This window comes from Callorhinus ursinus, unplaced genomic scaffold (assembly GCF_003265705.2).
Source record: "Callorhinus ursinus isolate GAN/ISIS: 27379988/994484 unplaced genomic scaffold, GSC_fseal_2.0 scaffold7, whole genome shotgun sequence".
NCBI classification, from domain to species: Eukaryota; Metazoa; Chordata; class Mammalia; order Carnivora; family Otariidae; genus Callorhinus; species Callorhinus ursinus.
Genome location: NW_027397069.1, coordinates 29,107,286 through 29,122,481, shown reverse-complemented (window position 1 = coordinate 29,122,481; position 15,196 = coordinate 29,107,286). Strand labels below are relative to the sequence as shown.

Here is a 15,196-nt window from a genome sequence, read left to right as displayed (position 1 = left end):
AGCAGGGAGCCCGATGCGGGACTTGATCCTGGGACTCCAGGATCATGACCTGAGCCGAAGGCAGTCGCTTAACCAACTGAGCCACCCAGGCGCCCAACTCTGACGTTTTCTATCTATTCTAGTCTGTTGACTTTTTTTTCTCAATTCTGGTCTTTAGCCATTTAATTGATTTTCATACTTATGGGTGGGGACCCAAAGTTTCATTTTTTTTCCTTCCAGTTTTATTGAGATATAATTGAAGAGGCCTACAGTTCAAAAACACTGACATAGATGTGCTTCTGAGACTGTGCGAACCTTAGACTTTTAGCTGGCTCACCTTTTCCGGTCACCCAAAACCTCGCCATCTGTTTATCTGAGAACCACGCAATTTTTCAGTTTTACTGTGGCTTCTTATGGTCTGTGACTGTTTAAAAAAAAAAAGGAAAGAATGCTGGTAAAATTAGCAGGCATTCCTGGCCAAATGACAATTATATGTCTTATTACCAATTAATAGCATTCTGATTTGTACTTTGGTTTCTTCTGGATTTAGTTAGCCTCGGTCACCTTTTTTTTTTTAAAGACTTACTCATCCATTAGAGAGAGAGAGAGAGAGCATTCATGCGCTCACAGCAGAGGAAGAGGGAGAGAAGAGAATCCCAGGCAGACTCCCTGCTGAGCACAAAGCCCAACTCTGGGCTCCATCCCGTGACTCCGAGATCATGACCTCAGCTGAAACCAAGATTCAGACAGACACTCAACCAACTGAGCCATCCAGGCACCCCGCCACTTTTTTTTTTAAGTCATCTCTACACCCAACATGGGGCTCGAACTCAACAACCCCAAGATCAAGAGTTGCATGATCCACCTTCTAAGCTAGCCAGGAGCCCGGCCTCTGCCACTTTTCAATTCTCTTAGCAGACAGCATCTGGCCTTCCCAGTGATTTCTTGATTTTGCCATGGAAGCTTCTTTGACTTTTTTTTTTTTAATATTATGCATTTTATTTTTTTTTAAGATTTTATTTATTTGACAGAGAGAGCAGCAGAGGGAAAGGGAGAAGCAGACTGCCTGCTCAGCAGGCAGTCCGATATGGGACTCATTCTCAGGACCCTGGGATCATGATCTGAGCTGAAGGCAGATGTTTAAGCACTTAACCAACTGAGCCACCCAGGTGTCCCTCTTTTTTTTTTTTTTTAAGATTTTATTTATTTATTAGAGAGTGAGAGAGAGAGAGATCATGAGCAGGGGGTAAGGGTAGAGGGAGAAGCAGACTCCCCACTGAGCAGGGAGCCCGAAGTGGGACTCGATCCCAGGATCCTGGGATCATGACCTGAGCCGAAGGCAGACGCTTAAACAACTGAGCCACCCAGGCGCCCCACCTTTTTTTTTTAAGTAGGCTCCACCCTGAGGTCAAGAGTTGCGTGCTCCACTGACTGAACCAGCCAAGAGCCTTTCTTTTCCCTTTAATACTAAGGACTTTGAACTTTCTTTTTAAGAAGGACATATGAAGTGTTTTAATACAGATTTTCACTTTAGAAAGATAAGCTTGGAAGAATTGTAGATGATTAATTGAAGAGAGAGCCAGATCAGAATTAGGAAGCTCTTGCAGGAATCAAACCAGAAACAATGAAGGCCCAGTGCTGTCAAGATAGGAACAGAATGAGTTAAGAAGATATTTCAATAAAAGCTAAGTTTTAGACTGCTTAGAATGAATGTAGTAAGTGAAAAGAAGAAATCTAAGATGAAGAAGAATCAAATATTTCTGGTTGAGATTACTGAATAAAGTGTGATACTATTCACCGAGACAGAGACTATGGAGGATTGGGAGAGTTCATTTGACCTACTGAATTTCAGTCACCCGTGGAGACCATCCTGTGAAAGAATCTATAGCTCAAGTTAGAGCCATAGTGTAAAGATTCAGGAGTGGAGGAAAGTCTACCAGCTTAGTTAGTGGTAATTGGAGTTGGCCAAACCATGAATAAGGTCAAGAGGAGCTGATCATTGAAGTCACTTCCTACAGTTTGTACATCAACGATCAACTATAAAACAATATAAAAAAGATAAAATTACAAGCTGTCATACTTATCTATATGTCTACACATACATATATTTAGAAATATGGTCCTTCATAGTTTGAAGCAGATCTAAGTGGGAAAGAAGTAAACTGCATATTTATTGTAATATATTGTATTAAAATAGGACGTTTTGATAGGAATCAGTGCCTTCTGTAAGAAGTTCTGAGTGCTATCTTCTGTAACAGTCCACCTCCCCTCTTTTTTGTTACTATGTACAGCAAGGCTCTCTTTAGATTGAAATGATTGAGCAGTAAAGCTAAGAAGTTCTCTGGTAAATACTTAGCAATTCAGAAGCTCAAAGTACAGTGATTTGGATCTAGTAATTTTTTAGTAAATATCCATTGCATGAATAAATATCCATATATAGACAGATAAGACAAATGAAAAGATCCACGTCTTCAATTTTTTTTATAATTCTCTTTGAAAATAAAATCAATTCATAAATACTTACCTATGTATGATATGTTAAATACAGGCTTTGAGCCAGAAAACACAGATGTATATTTTTTCTACAGACATACCAGGTGGGAGATTATTTCTGACAAAAGGAAGAACCTTTGCCCTTAAGTATCTTTCTGAATTAAGAAAAGCAATTATTTACTGTAATTTTACATACAAAGCCCCAATATTATATAGGTACTTAGTTCTCTGAACTGCCTCTCTTATTTTCCTTATAAGCATTTTACTTGATTTTTGTGGGGTTTTTTTCTTTTTTCTTTTTTCTTTTTTTTTTTGACAGACCAAAAAAGAAGCACCAGAGTGGTCTAAGAAAGAAAAGATGAAGACCTAGTGTTTTGGATGGATTTGCTCTATCATTATTTACTCCCGAAGTTCTTTCTCTGATGAACAGAAAGTTTGTCATAATCATGTACTTGGCATTTTTTTTAAATGACTAAAGTTTATTTTAACTGAATGTTAAATTAACAGATTTCAGCATGATAATCAAAATGTATGAAGTGCAAACAGTAGTATGTTTTGTATTTGGTTTTATCTGTTTTGTTACAAAATAAATATATATTCTTCTGATTTAAATTTTAGAGCTTTCATAATTCTCAATGCATTTTTAAAGTATGTGGCTTATAAATATTTGGCTAAATATTGTCATATTGGTGAGTATATTTTCTAACTATATAAATACTAGGTTTAAAAGTCATAACAGAAATACCAAGACACTGTACATTTTTTAAAATTTAGAATCATTTGTGAAATCTAGTAGAAGACACTACAAATGCCCAGTAATGTTGGTCAGATATCACATAAGTAGGTGGATATGAATTGCTGATTGTTTCTTTTTTGTTCAAGATTTTATTTTATTTATTTATTTGACAAAGAGAGACAGTGAGAGAGAGAACACACGCAGTGGGGAGTGGGAGAGGGAGAAGCAGGCTTCCCACAGAGCAGGGAGCCCAATGCGGGGCTCAATGCAGGGCTCGATCCCAGGGTCCTGGGATCATGACCTGAGCCGAAGACAGTTGCTTAACAACTGAGCCACCCAAGCGCCCCTGCTGATTGTTTCTTTGGGCTGTTTTTCCTTATACTTCAGATGATCATTAATCAATAAAATCGAGGAGAAAATCTTATTTTATTGGCCAAGTAAAAATTTGGTGGAAAGTCTCTCATTACATTGGTGAAAACAATGCTGATTCAGATGCAGCAGGATGGACCAAATTTCTAGTCAATGAGGAAAAAAAGTAGCATTTTCTCTTTTTCTCAACATAAAATACATTCCATTTCTCATTCAAGAGATAAAAGTTAAAGAAGAGGAGGAAGGAGGGAAACAGTAAGAAAAGAAAAAGAAATATACTTTTCTATATCAGGTTTTCTCAACTACTGTTGAACATAGTGGCTGGGTAATTCCTTTGTTCCAGGTGGGAGTGGGGAGCAGCCCTTTGCATTGCGGATGTTTACCAGCATCTCTGGCCTCCACCACTAGATGACAGTAGCACCCCCCCCAGTTGTGATAACCCAGAAATGTCTCCTGTCCCCTGGGGTAGCAAAATCACCCCCTGCATCCTAATGAAGAACCAGTGATATCGATGATTATCCTTGTAGATACAAAACAAGAATACCATCTGTTCAGTGTGTTCTTTGAAAATCACAATAGTACAGAACTATTAGTTGAGTGAGAGAACAGAAAAAGTAATAAGTAATATCTCCCCCTTTGATAGTAATATATACTTGTAAATCTGTCATTGGCCTGAAGACCCTAATCCCATTCTCCCTCCTTGTTCCACTTAGCTAAGTATCTTCCAACATATGATTTTCTGCAACAAAGGTTTGTGAATATGACCTTTCTTAGGCATGCATTTTAAATCCAGAATGCGTGTATAATTCATTAAAACTAAATTAACTTGTAGACATAATTTGTTTCCTTCTAAAATGACAGAAGAAAATGTCTTATTTTACTTTCAACTCTAATTATAAAACTGAAAGCATTTTATGATTTACTTTAGTCGGTTCATTATTATATGATATTTTAATATAAAGGAATACTGATTGATTATCCAGGTTAAAGTAATGGTGTGGACAAGGGCACAGAAGTAGGAAAATTAGGAGCTCATTTAAGAAATAGAAACTACAGTGAGGAAGAAATTGAGGAAGTCTTCCTCGCTCCAAATCCTTAATTTTCTTCCCTCTTCCTTTCATTTCTAGATGTAATTACGTTAAAAAAAAAAAGTTCCTACTATCATTTCTTACCATAATAGCTATTAATAAATCTCAGAGTTAGATTGTTTTTTTATTGAATTATATTTGACATACCATAATAGTTTCGGATGTACAACATAGTGAGTTGATGTTTTTATATGTTATGAAATGACCACCTCGATAGGTCTAGTTACCCTCTGTCACCATATGAAGTTAATACAGCATTATTGACTATATTCCCCGGCTGTACATTACATCCCAGGGACGTATTTATTTTATAACTGGAAGTTTGTACATCTTAATCCCGTTGCCTCTTTCACCCAACCCTTAATCTCCTGATAGATTGTGATATGAAAGCTTCTTGGAAGACCTTTGTGGGTTTCTAATTCAGATGTCACTCCTTCCAGAAAGCTTTATCTGTTCTACCATAATAATCTGTGTTAAGTTCTCTGTACTTTATATCTCTTTAATTCTGTTTACCATATTTTACAATAATTGTTTATACTTGTCCATTTCTTTGAAGGCAAGAATTGTTTCTTAACGCTTTTTTTTGGTCCTTAGTATCTAGCACTGTGCCTTGAACTTAAGCAGTAAATGTTTACTTGATGAATTTGACCTATAAATTTTTATTTTATTAATGTCTTAAAAATTAGAGATGGGGCTTGTTTTAGTATCATGCAATCTATTGTAGCTCATTTCTTAACGTCACTACAACCCTTGCCTTTTCTCCAAATTTCCAGACCTTTACTTTTTCACTTTTTTTTCTCCTTACCACTTCCTTTTTTTATTATGGTAAAAAACACATAACATAAAATTTACTGTCTTACTCATTTTTAAGTATGCAGTTCAGTAGTATTGAGTATATTCACGTAATTGTGCAGCATCTTTCAAATCTGAAACTACACTCATTCAGGAGCTTCTCTTTTCCTCTTTTTCCCTCCCTGGAAATACTTCTATTTCTATGAATTTGACTACTTTAGATTTCATGTAAGTGGAATCATACAGTATTTGCCTTTTGGTGACTGGCTTATTACGCTTAGCATAATGTCCTCAGGGTTCATCCATGTTGTAGCATATGTCAAAATTTCCATCTTACTTAAGACTGAATAATAGTCCATGGTATGTGTATACCACATTTTGCTTAGCCATTCATCCTTTGATGGATATCTGGGTCGCTTCCACCTCTTGGCTGTTGTGAATCTCCTTGCTTCCTAACTTTATCATATCCTTTCCTGACTTTGGCATTTTCTTACTAAAAAATAAATAAAAACAAAATTAACATAAAATTCTTTTTTTCCTTGCTAAATGTTTTATGAAATGTCGTCCAAATTTAGAGTAATAGCTACCATTATCAAGCTCATTCTATCAGCCAGTTGCTGCATTACATGCTTTCTACTCCTTAATTAACTTAATCTTCGCAGTAACTTTGCCAAGTAAGCATTATCTTCATTTTTACAATGAAGAAACTGAGATTCAGAGTAACTTAATGGCCCAAGATCAGACACATAATAAACAGTAGAAGTAGATCTGAACCAAGACTAATTCTAACGGCCATGCTCTTTCCAGTATACTCTACTGCTTCTATCCCCACTCCCCACCCCAGTGAGATAGAAAGGATGGGGAAAAATCTTGATTTATCAGCTTTCTTGGGGGGGGGTGAACTATATATATATATATATATAGGACTTAGCATAGTTGGATTTTCATTCAAGAAAAATTCATGGATATAAGATCTATTCCTAAAGATAATAATGTTGCAGTGATAAAGGATTCTGACATGAAAGAATTCCATGTTCTTCTAATAGTCCTTACTAAGTTAATAGTATATAGTCAACTTTTCAGAACCAGCTGAATGTTCTATGCGTTAATTCACGCATTCATTCAACAAGCATGAAAAACCTAAAATGTATAAGGCATTTAAACTTTGAATTGTTTGTCCTCACCCTTTTCTCAAGGGGCTTTGAAAAAGAACTCTATGATGTCTCCAACACCAGAGGAGAGGTTTATTCTTATCAACCTCGATACAAGAATTTCAGAGTACTCCAAATTCACTATCTTGCACCGACAGTGAATGGATAATCACCCATCAGAAATTTTAAAGCAAGATTCCCACACTTAGAGAAGGTTAAAGCTATTAATGAGACAGATGCCCTTTTACTCTAAAATCTTGAGAGGCTAAGAATATGCAAAAAGAAAAGGGGGGAGGGTGGGAGAAAAAAATATAGTTTAATCTCACTTATTTTAGAAAGTAGTAAGTACTATAAATGCTTCAAGGAAAGATTTCCTGAGGCTTGGAGGTCACCCGACAAAGCCAGCCAGTTAGCTATCAAAGAGTCCTCACTAGATATCATTTACTTTGGTTGATTTACAAGAGTCCATAGTCCAGACCTCAGCTCTATAGGCTCAGAAACTTAATTTTATTAATGTATTGAAGGTGACATCTTTCAAGAGTATACCCCCACTTACTGGTGTATAAATCATGTATTTTGAACAAAAAGTAAAACTACAGACTATGACCCTAGGATCAGTGCAGATGGAGGATTCTCTCCCTGTTCCTCCTTGGCTTCTGCTATACTGTATACTCATCATTTTCCTCCTTCCTCCTCTTCTAGCTGATCGTAAAACATGAGAATTTTTCAGTTTCTTTTTCCCCTTAAATCTTTTTCCTATTCTGTACTTAATGTCTTGATAATTTCTACTCCCTGGCTTTAGTTACTATGTGCCAATATTCCCAAATTTTTACCTCTAGGCCAAACTGTTCCTTTTAATTTAACACCTACTTACTTGACATCTCTACTTGGATGTCCTACTGTGACCTCAAACTTGACATATACAAAAATGAGTTCAAGTTTCTTCTCCAGTCCCTCAGTTTCAGTAAATGGTACCACCACCTACTCAGTGACTCCTGTCATGAACCTAGGAATCATTCTAGACCCTTCTTTCATTAACTCCCAAGCATTCGGTCACCAAGCCTTGTTGATCTGCCTCATAAATATTTCCCCTTTTTACAAAAATTTTGATTATGAAAATTTCCAGATATACAAAAGAGCAGAATAAACAGTGGTGGTACAAAGGAGGAGAGAGACATGTTCACTCTTTGTGGTAATGGTCTCATGGGTGTTTACATGTGTCAATGTTTATCAAATTGTACATTTTTTTTAAAGATTTTATTTATTTGAGAGAGTGTATGCACAGAGCAAGAGAGAACACAAGCAGGGGGGAGGGACAGAGGGAGAAGCAGACTCCCCATTGAGTGGAGAGCCCGACGCAGGGCTCAATCCCAGGATGCTGGGATCATGACCTGAGCCAAAGGCAGACGCTTAACCGACCAAGCCACCCAGGTGCCCCAAACTGCACATTTTTTAAATGTGCAGTTTATTATATGTCAATTGTAGTTTAATAAAAATGTCTAAAAAGAACAAAGAAGGGCACCTGGGTGGCTCAATCAGTTAAGCATCTGGTTCCACATCAGACTCTTGGTTTTGGCTCAGGTCATGATCTCGTCATCATGGGATCAAGCCCCACAATGGTCTCTGCACTGACCTGAGCATGGAGCCTACTTGGGATTCTCTCTCTCCTCTCCTTCTGCCCTCTCCCCACCACGTGTGAGCTTGCTCTCTCTCTTAAAAAATAAATAAATAAAATTTGTTTTAATTTTATTATTTTTTAGTTTTTTTAAAGGTTTTATTTTTCACTTGACAGAGATAGACACAGCGAGAGAGGGAACACAAGCAGGGGGAGTGGGAGAGGGAGAAACAGGCCTCCCGCAGAGCAAGGAGCCCGATGTGGGGCTCGATCCCAGGACCCTGGAATCATGACCTGAGCCGAAGGCAGATGCTCAACAACTGAGCCACCCAGGCACCCCTTTTTAATTTTAGAAAAAAAGAAAAACAATTAGGAAATCACTACTTTGTAACCCCTGATGAAATAAATGATTCAGGCATCAAACACCAATGAATGCTAAAGCAATGAGATACAAGGATAATAGGGAACTTACTATCAGCCATAACCACCTAAATTTTATTTATTTTTTTTATTTTTTAAGTAGGCTCTACACCCAGCGTGGGGCTCAAACTCACAACCCTGAGATCAAGAGTCACATTCTCTGCAGTCTGAGCCAGCCAGGCACCCCCTAAATTTTCTAATCAACCTTAGCATCACTAAAAGTGGGGTGAGCAAAAATTACGTGCCTATTGATGTGATGTAATGTGAAGTAGAAAACACCACCTTTGCAGTATCCTTGGGGAAAAAAATGTAGCCTGAATCAAATCAAGTCTTCAGATCTAACATCAGTCTACAAGCAAAACAAGAAATAGATCAAGCTGAATGACACCATGAAGAAGGAATTGACTAAATCCAAAATATAGAACATTCTGGCCATTGGAAATGTCTAATGTTTCTAGGCCTTTCTTATTCGTAGGCTTTTTTGATTAACAGAGCTATGAAATAAGTGTTCTTAAATGGAGGGGGGAAATCATGAGCTCTGATATATCCAATCTAATTTAAGATTTTGTGACGATTTCAACTTCTTTGATTTTATATTTTGAATTTCATTTCCTGTGTGTGAATTTCTGTCAACCTTAGTTTAAGCCCCCGTACCCTCTTCCCTAAGTTATGTCAATAGTCTTCTAACTGTCCTCCATAAATCTACTCATGCCTCTCTCCAAACCATTCTCCACAGAACAATAATCTTTTTCTTTACACTGTGATTTTTTTATTTAAAATTTAATCTACAGTTTATATACAGTACTTACAAGTCATGAACTTGAAAACAGAACAAAATGCAACTGAGGTATAAGCTAAGAGCACATAATGATACATAATTTAATGAAACATAATGCCATGTTTCAATAAATTTAATTCAAAATTTTTATTTTATTTTTTTAAACTTTTTATTTATTTATTCATGAGAGACAGAGTATTGATTTCTTTAAAGAGATTTATTTATTTGAGAGAGAGCACAGGTGGGGATAAGGGGCAGAGGGAGAGGGAGGAGCAGACTCCCCGCTGAGCAGGAAGCCCAAGGTGGGCTCAATCCCAGGACTCCGGGATCATGACCTGAGCCAAAGGCAGATGCCTAACCGACTGAGCCACCCAGGCACCCCTAATTCAAAATTTTTAAATAACCAGATAGATGAGCCTTGTTTTTTACTAAACCCATGTTAAATATTGGTTTCATATGAGATAGAGAATAATTTTATTTTTCATTTAATGCAGTCATGACCATTTTAATCATAAAATTGTACATCATTGGCAAATTTTTAAGTTATTGACTATATTGATCATAATTTAAAAAATTTTTTGCAATAGTTGCCAAAGGTGTTTCACTTGTTGCCTTCATAGACTAGAAGTTCAGAATTATATTTTCTTTCTTTTTTTTTTAAAACCAACAAAATGAGTTTATTCTGGAATAGCAGATAAATTCCAATTTAGGACTAGAAAACTATGGTGAACCATAGGCAAGTTCCCAGAATTATCTTAACTTTTTTTTTTTTAAGTAGTCTCCTCACCCAACGTGGAACCCAACATGGGACTTGAACTCATGACCCCAAGATCAAGATGTGAGCTGAGATGAAGAGTTGGATGCTTAACCAACTGAGCCACTCAGTTACCCCTGGCAATTATCTTAACTGTAAAGACTACCATGGAAGGGGTTAACATCCAATTCTTGTTTAAAGAACATTACACAGCTCAGGGTGCCTGGATGGCTCAGTCAGTTAAGTGTACAACTTGTGATCTCAGTTTAAGTCTTGATCTCAGGGTTATGAGTTCAATCCCCAAGTTGGGCTCCATGCTGGGCATAGAACCTACCTAAAAAAAAACAAAAAACAACTTTTACAATTCAACACACACAAAAAAATTCCAATTAAAAATTGGGCAGAAGACCTGAGTAGACATTTTTCAAAAAAAGACATAAGATGGCCAAAAACACATGAAAAGATGCTCAACATCATTAATCATCAGGAAAATGCAAATCAAAACCACAATGAGATATCACCTCACACCTGTCAGAATGGCTATTGTCAAAAAAAAAAAAAAAAGAAATAAGTGTTGGGTAGGTTGTAGAGAAAAGGGGACCCTCGTGCACTTTTGGTGGGAATACAAATTGGTGCAACCACTGTGGAAAACACTATAGAGGCTCCTCAAAAAATTAAAAATAGAAATACCAAAGAATTAGTTAAAAAATAGAAATACCATTTGACTCAGTAACTCCACAATGGGGTTTTTACCCCCCCCAAAAAAAAACAAAAAAAATCTGATTCAAAAAGGTATACACACCCCTATGTTTATTGCAGCATTATTTACAATAGCCAAGATATGGAAGCAGCCCAAGTGTCCACTGATAGATGAATGGGTAAAGATGTGGTGTATACATATATAAGGGAATATTACTCAGCCATAGAAAAGAATGAAAGCCTGCTATTTGCAGCAACATGGATGGACCTATTAGGCTAAGTGAAATAAGTCAGAGAAAGGCAAATACCATACGATGTCTCTTACATGTGGAATATAAAACAAAACAAATGAACAAACAGACTTTTAAATACAGAGGACAAACTGGTGGCTGCCAGGGAGGAGGTAGGTTGGGGGCTGGGTAAAATAGGTGAAGGGGATTAAGAGGTACAAACTTCCAGTTATGAAGTAAATAAGTCATGAAGATGAAAAGTACAGCAAAGGAAACCTAGTCAATAATATTGTAATAACATCGTATGGTGACAGATGGTGAACATCAAGTAAGATAGAGAAATGTCAAATCACTGTGTCGTACACCTGAAACTAATAGAACATTGTATGTCATACTTCAATAATAAATAAAAATACATTTAAATTAAAAAGACTGCTGTGTTGGCATAACATTATTAAGGTAAATGCTTCTAAATAGATGGATAAAAATATATATTTTATTACCCCCACTCTATAGATCTCACAACTATTCCTAAGTTTAGCCAGTTGTTTTAGTTCTTATACAAGAAGTAGGTCATGCTTCCTTTATGTGGAAGGAGAATATCTGTAGTTTAGAAAAATCTTCATAAATTTCTTTTAAGCACATGGTACATTATTTTGTCTTTTGCGCTTTACTTTTATTTTTCTTATTTTATAGTTGAGCATATGTAACACTACCCAATACATTCAATTCTGTGACTAATAGTCTCCAAACTGTATGAAGCAGTTTAGAATCTAACATACTGTCCTAAATGGAATGAGGTGGAATAGAATAAAAATGACCATCCTTTTAACCCAGATACAATATAAAGTGTTTCTTTTCTTTTAATAATGGAAATGCTTATGTACTGCTTACTAGGGGGGAAAGTTTTAAGCTCTGAACATTTTAAATCATCCAGTTCCACAGCATGTAGCAGTTGTATTCCTTATTGCTGACAGCTTCATAAAAACTATTAAGTAGTTTCAAGCACAGAAAAAGAGTAAAGGTGTAGATATTGTTTTTAAGTTTCTAAAATGCCCTCTCCTGTGGATAAATGGATTAAGAGCAGAGAAAAAAATTAATTGCAATCTGTCCTTCAAATAATCAAAACAGGGGGCGCTTGGGTGGCTCAGCCGGTTGAGCATCTGCCTTTGGCTCAGGTCATGCTCCCAGCATCCTGGGATCGAGTCCCGCATTGGGCTCCCTGCTCGGCGGGGGAGTCCACTTCTCCCTCTGCCTGCCGCTCCCCCTGTTCGTGCTCTCTCACACTCTGTCAAATAAGTAAATGAAATCTTAACACACACGAATAATCAAAGCATGAACTCCCAAAAATGAAAAGAAATGTTAGAAGTTGATCAAAAAACTTGACTATCAGCTTCGCCCTTTTAGGGAAATGCGTTAAAAACCCTTCAGTTAATTTATCACTACAGTTTCCTTCCATGTAAAGCCAGGGATGGTGGGAGGATTGTTGGTCATGACTTCTAAATATTTGTAAAAACTTGTATTATACTCTTGCTACCATACGATTTATTAAACACTCTAATTTTACTCTATCACCCTGTACTTAGCATGTACAATGGTAAAACCTCGGCCACGTCTTCGACATTTTTTTTTTAATTGTAGAAAAAAACTCAAGAGAAGTTTACCCTTTTAATTTTTAAGTGTCCGTTACAGTATGAATGGTGTGCTCGTGAATGTTTAACAGGCGGCTTCTGGGGGAGGGGGGAAGACCGGAATTTGGTAAGACCCAGATTTCCACGGTGGGCTGCAATAAATATTCCCACGGGGGCCAGCATCACACCCCGACAGAGGCGCAGAGACGCGCTCGGTGGGCTGCAAGGCGCGAGCCGACTGATTCCAGCGCCCCTGCTGACGCCCCAAGAGTGCAAAGCCCGCGTGCTTTCAAACTCCTCTTGAGCTACTCCCTACGTTACTCCGTGACCTTTTCACAGTTCCTTATTCTCTCCCAGCTCTTTCATTTCTCAGGGTTTTCACCACATGCTGCTTTGCTTTCTCTGCCCAGAAAACTGCATCCTCCAGTCCCGGGGTGCTCCTCCTCGTGCTTTAGATCTCAGGCTTCCGCTGTACACACGCATTACAAGAGACCTCGGGTCATGACACAAAGTGTAGGAGTTTCTTTGTTTTTAGTTCTCAGGGGTTTTTGTTTTTGTTTGGTTGGTTGGTTTTTTGGTTTTTCCTTTGTTTTTTTAAATGTAGCTCTTTTTTTTTTAAAGATTTTATTTATTCATCTGAGAGAGAGGGAGGACGAACTGGGGAGAGGGGCAGAGGAAAAGGGGGAAGCAGAGTCCCCTCTGAGCGGGGACCCGGATACGGGGATGGGTCCCAGGACCCCGGGATTACAACTAGAGCAGAAGGCAGATGCTTAACCGACTGAGTCACCCAGGCGCCCCTAAATGTAGTTCTTTAACAAGAAAAAAAAAAAATCTTTCCAAACCATTGCCCTCCACATACTAGGATGGGCATTGACATACAGATTATTTTATAGGTCTCAGATTGCCAGTCCTGACCCCATCGCTGCCATTACTACATCTCCTTAGCTGGGCTAATTTCTCACATCCGTTTACATTCTAGTCCTTCTGTTCTGGGAGCCTGTGAACCCGTGAACCTGCCTTCCAGCAGATTTTGCATATCAGCTCTAATCCAGTAATTGGTGATTTTATAGTTTCACTGGCAGAGGACTACTTTATTCTTATGGGCCACAAAGCTTCACTCCCCATACCAGCCAGCTACACAAGGGGTATTTCATTTATTTCCAATGTTCCTATTGTAACGTGATTTTTTGTCATGAGACTTCTAATGATCTAACAACCCTCTTAAAAAAGAAGAGTGGAGGGTGCCTAGATGGCTCAGTTGGTTAAGCATCGGATTCATGATCTCTGCTCAGGTCTCCATCTCAGAATTGTGAGCTCAAGCGCCCTGTCAGGCTACACTCTTGGTGTGGGGCCTACTTAAAAAAAAAAAAAAAGAAGAGTGTACCTCATTTCTTCCCTATATCATTTAAATACAATGGAAATGCGTCCACCTTCAGCTCAGGTCATGATCACAGGGTCCTGGAATGGAGTCCCACATCAGGCTCCCTGCTCAGTGGGGAGTCTTCTTCCCTCCCTGCCCCTCCCCCACTAGTGCGCATGCCTCTCGAAAAAAAAAAAACAACTAAAAAATCTTTTTTTTTTAAGATTTTATTTATTTATTTGAGAGAGAGAGAATGAGAGATAGAAAGCACGAGAGGGAAGAGGGTCAGAGGGAGAAGCAGACTCCCTGCCGAGCAGGGAGCCCGATGTGGGACTCGATCCCGGGACTCCAGGATCATGACCTGAGCCGTAGGCAGTCGCTTAACCAACTGAGCCACCCAGGCGCCCCAAACTAAAAAATCTTTAAAGAATTTAAAAAACTAAACACAATGGAAATATAAGTCATTTTAATCATCTTACAAACATTGTCTTCATAGTAATGGGATTTATTTATACCAGTATATATTCCCATTGACATCATTTTCAGGAACGTACTATGAAATACTCCATGGGGCTATTAAGTTTTCTCCTCTCTCTCCTTCCCTTCCTTCCTCCCTCCTTCATCTTGCCTTTTTTTTTTTTTTTTGCCCTTTCTTTTTCTTAAGAAATTTTTCTTTTTTATTTCCTTTTGTTAATAAATTGGTACCTGAGTAAGAATGAGTCGGTGTTTGTATCTTCTTTGCTCTGTTACTTTGTATCTGGTATTTATTGAATATATGTTTTCTCTATCTAATCATGCTTTATCCTCTGTTTAATAACTATAGAACAATTAAAACATTTATTGAGAATCTAAAATTAAATACCTATCCCCTAAACCTTCAAAGTTCATAACATTTGTAATTCCTTAAACACCATCTGTGAGTGCTTTCATTAGCAAGTGGTTCATGTTATATAGCTGAAATGTCGCTAACATTAAAAATTGTGCTCTTAAATGTGTTTAGACATTCTACACTGCTGATGACTTCTCTCTCATTACTCTCCTCACTTCTCTGCAGTACTGCACTCAGAGTCATAAATCTTCTGCCTCTTTTATTCCCAGTTC

General features: G+C 37.7%; 1 protein-coding gene across 8 annotated transcripts in view; it reads left to right on the top strand.

Moving 5' to 3' along the window:
• PIBF1 (progesterone immunomodulatory binding factor 1) overlaps positions 1 to 15,196 on the top strand; it is a 243,466-nt gene that overhangs the window by 202,993 nt on the left and 25,277 nt on the right. For 3 of the 8 annotated variants that reach the window (XR_012378763.1, XM_073894445.1, XM_025874750.2), the window contains one exon: positions 2,792 to 3,084. The exons of 3 other annotated variants lie outside the window; for them this stretch is intronic. Coding sequence is in view for 3 of the 5 variants with exons in the window: in XM_025874750.2 (XP_025730535.1) it covers positions 2,792 to 2,842 (51 nt within the window). In the remaining 2 variants the exon portion in view is untranslated. Of the gene's footprint in view, positions 1 to 2,791; positions 3,085 to 8,746; positions 11,732 to 15,196 lie in introns of those variants that run through there. 2 more of the 8 variants (XR_012378765.1, XM_073894444.1) reach the window with 2 other exon arrangements.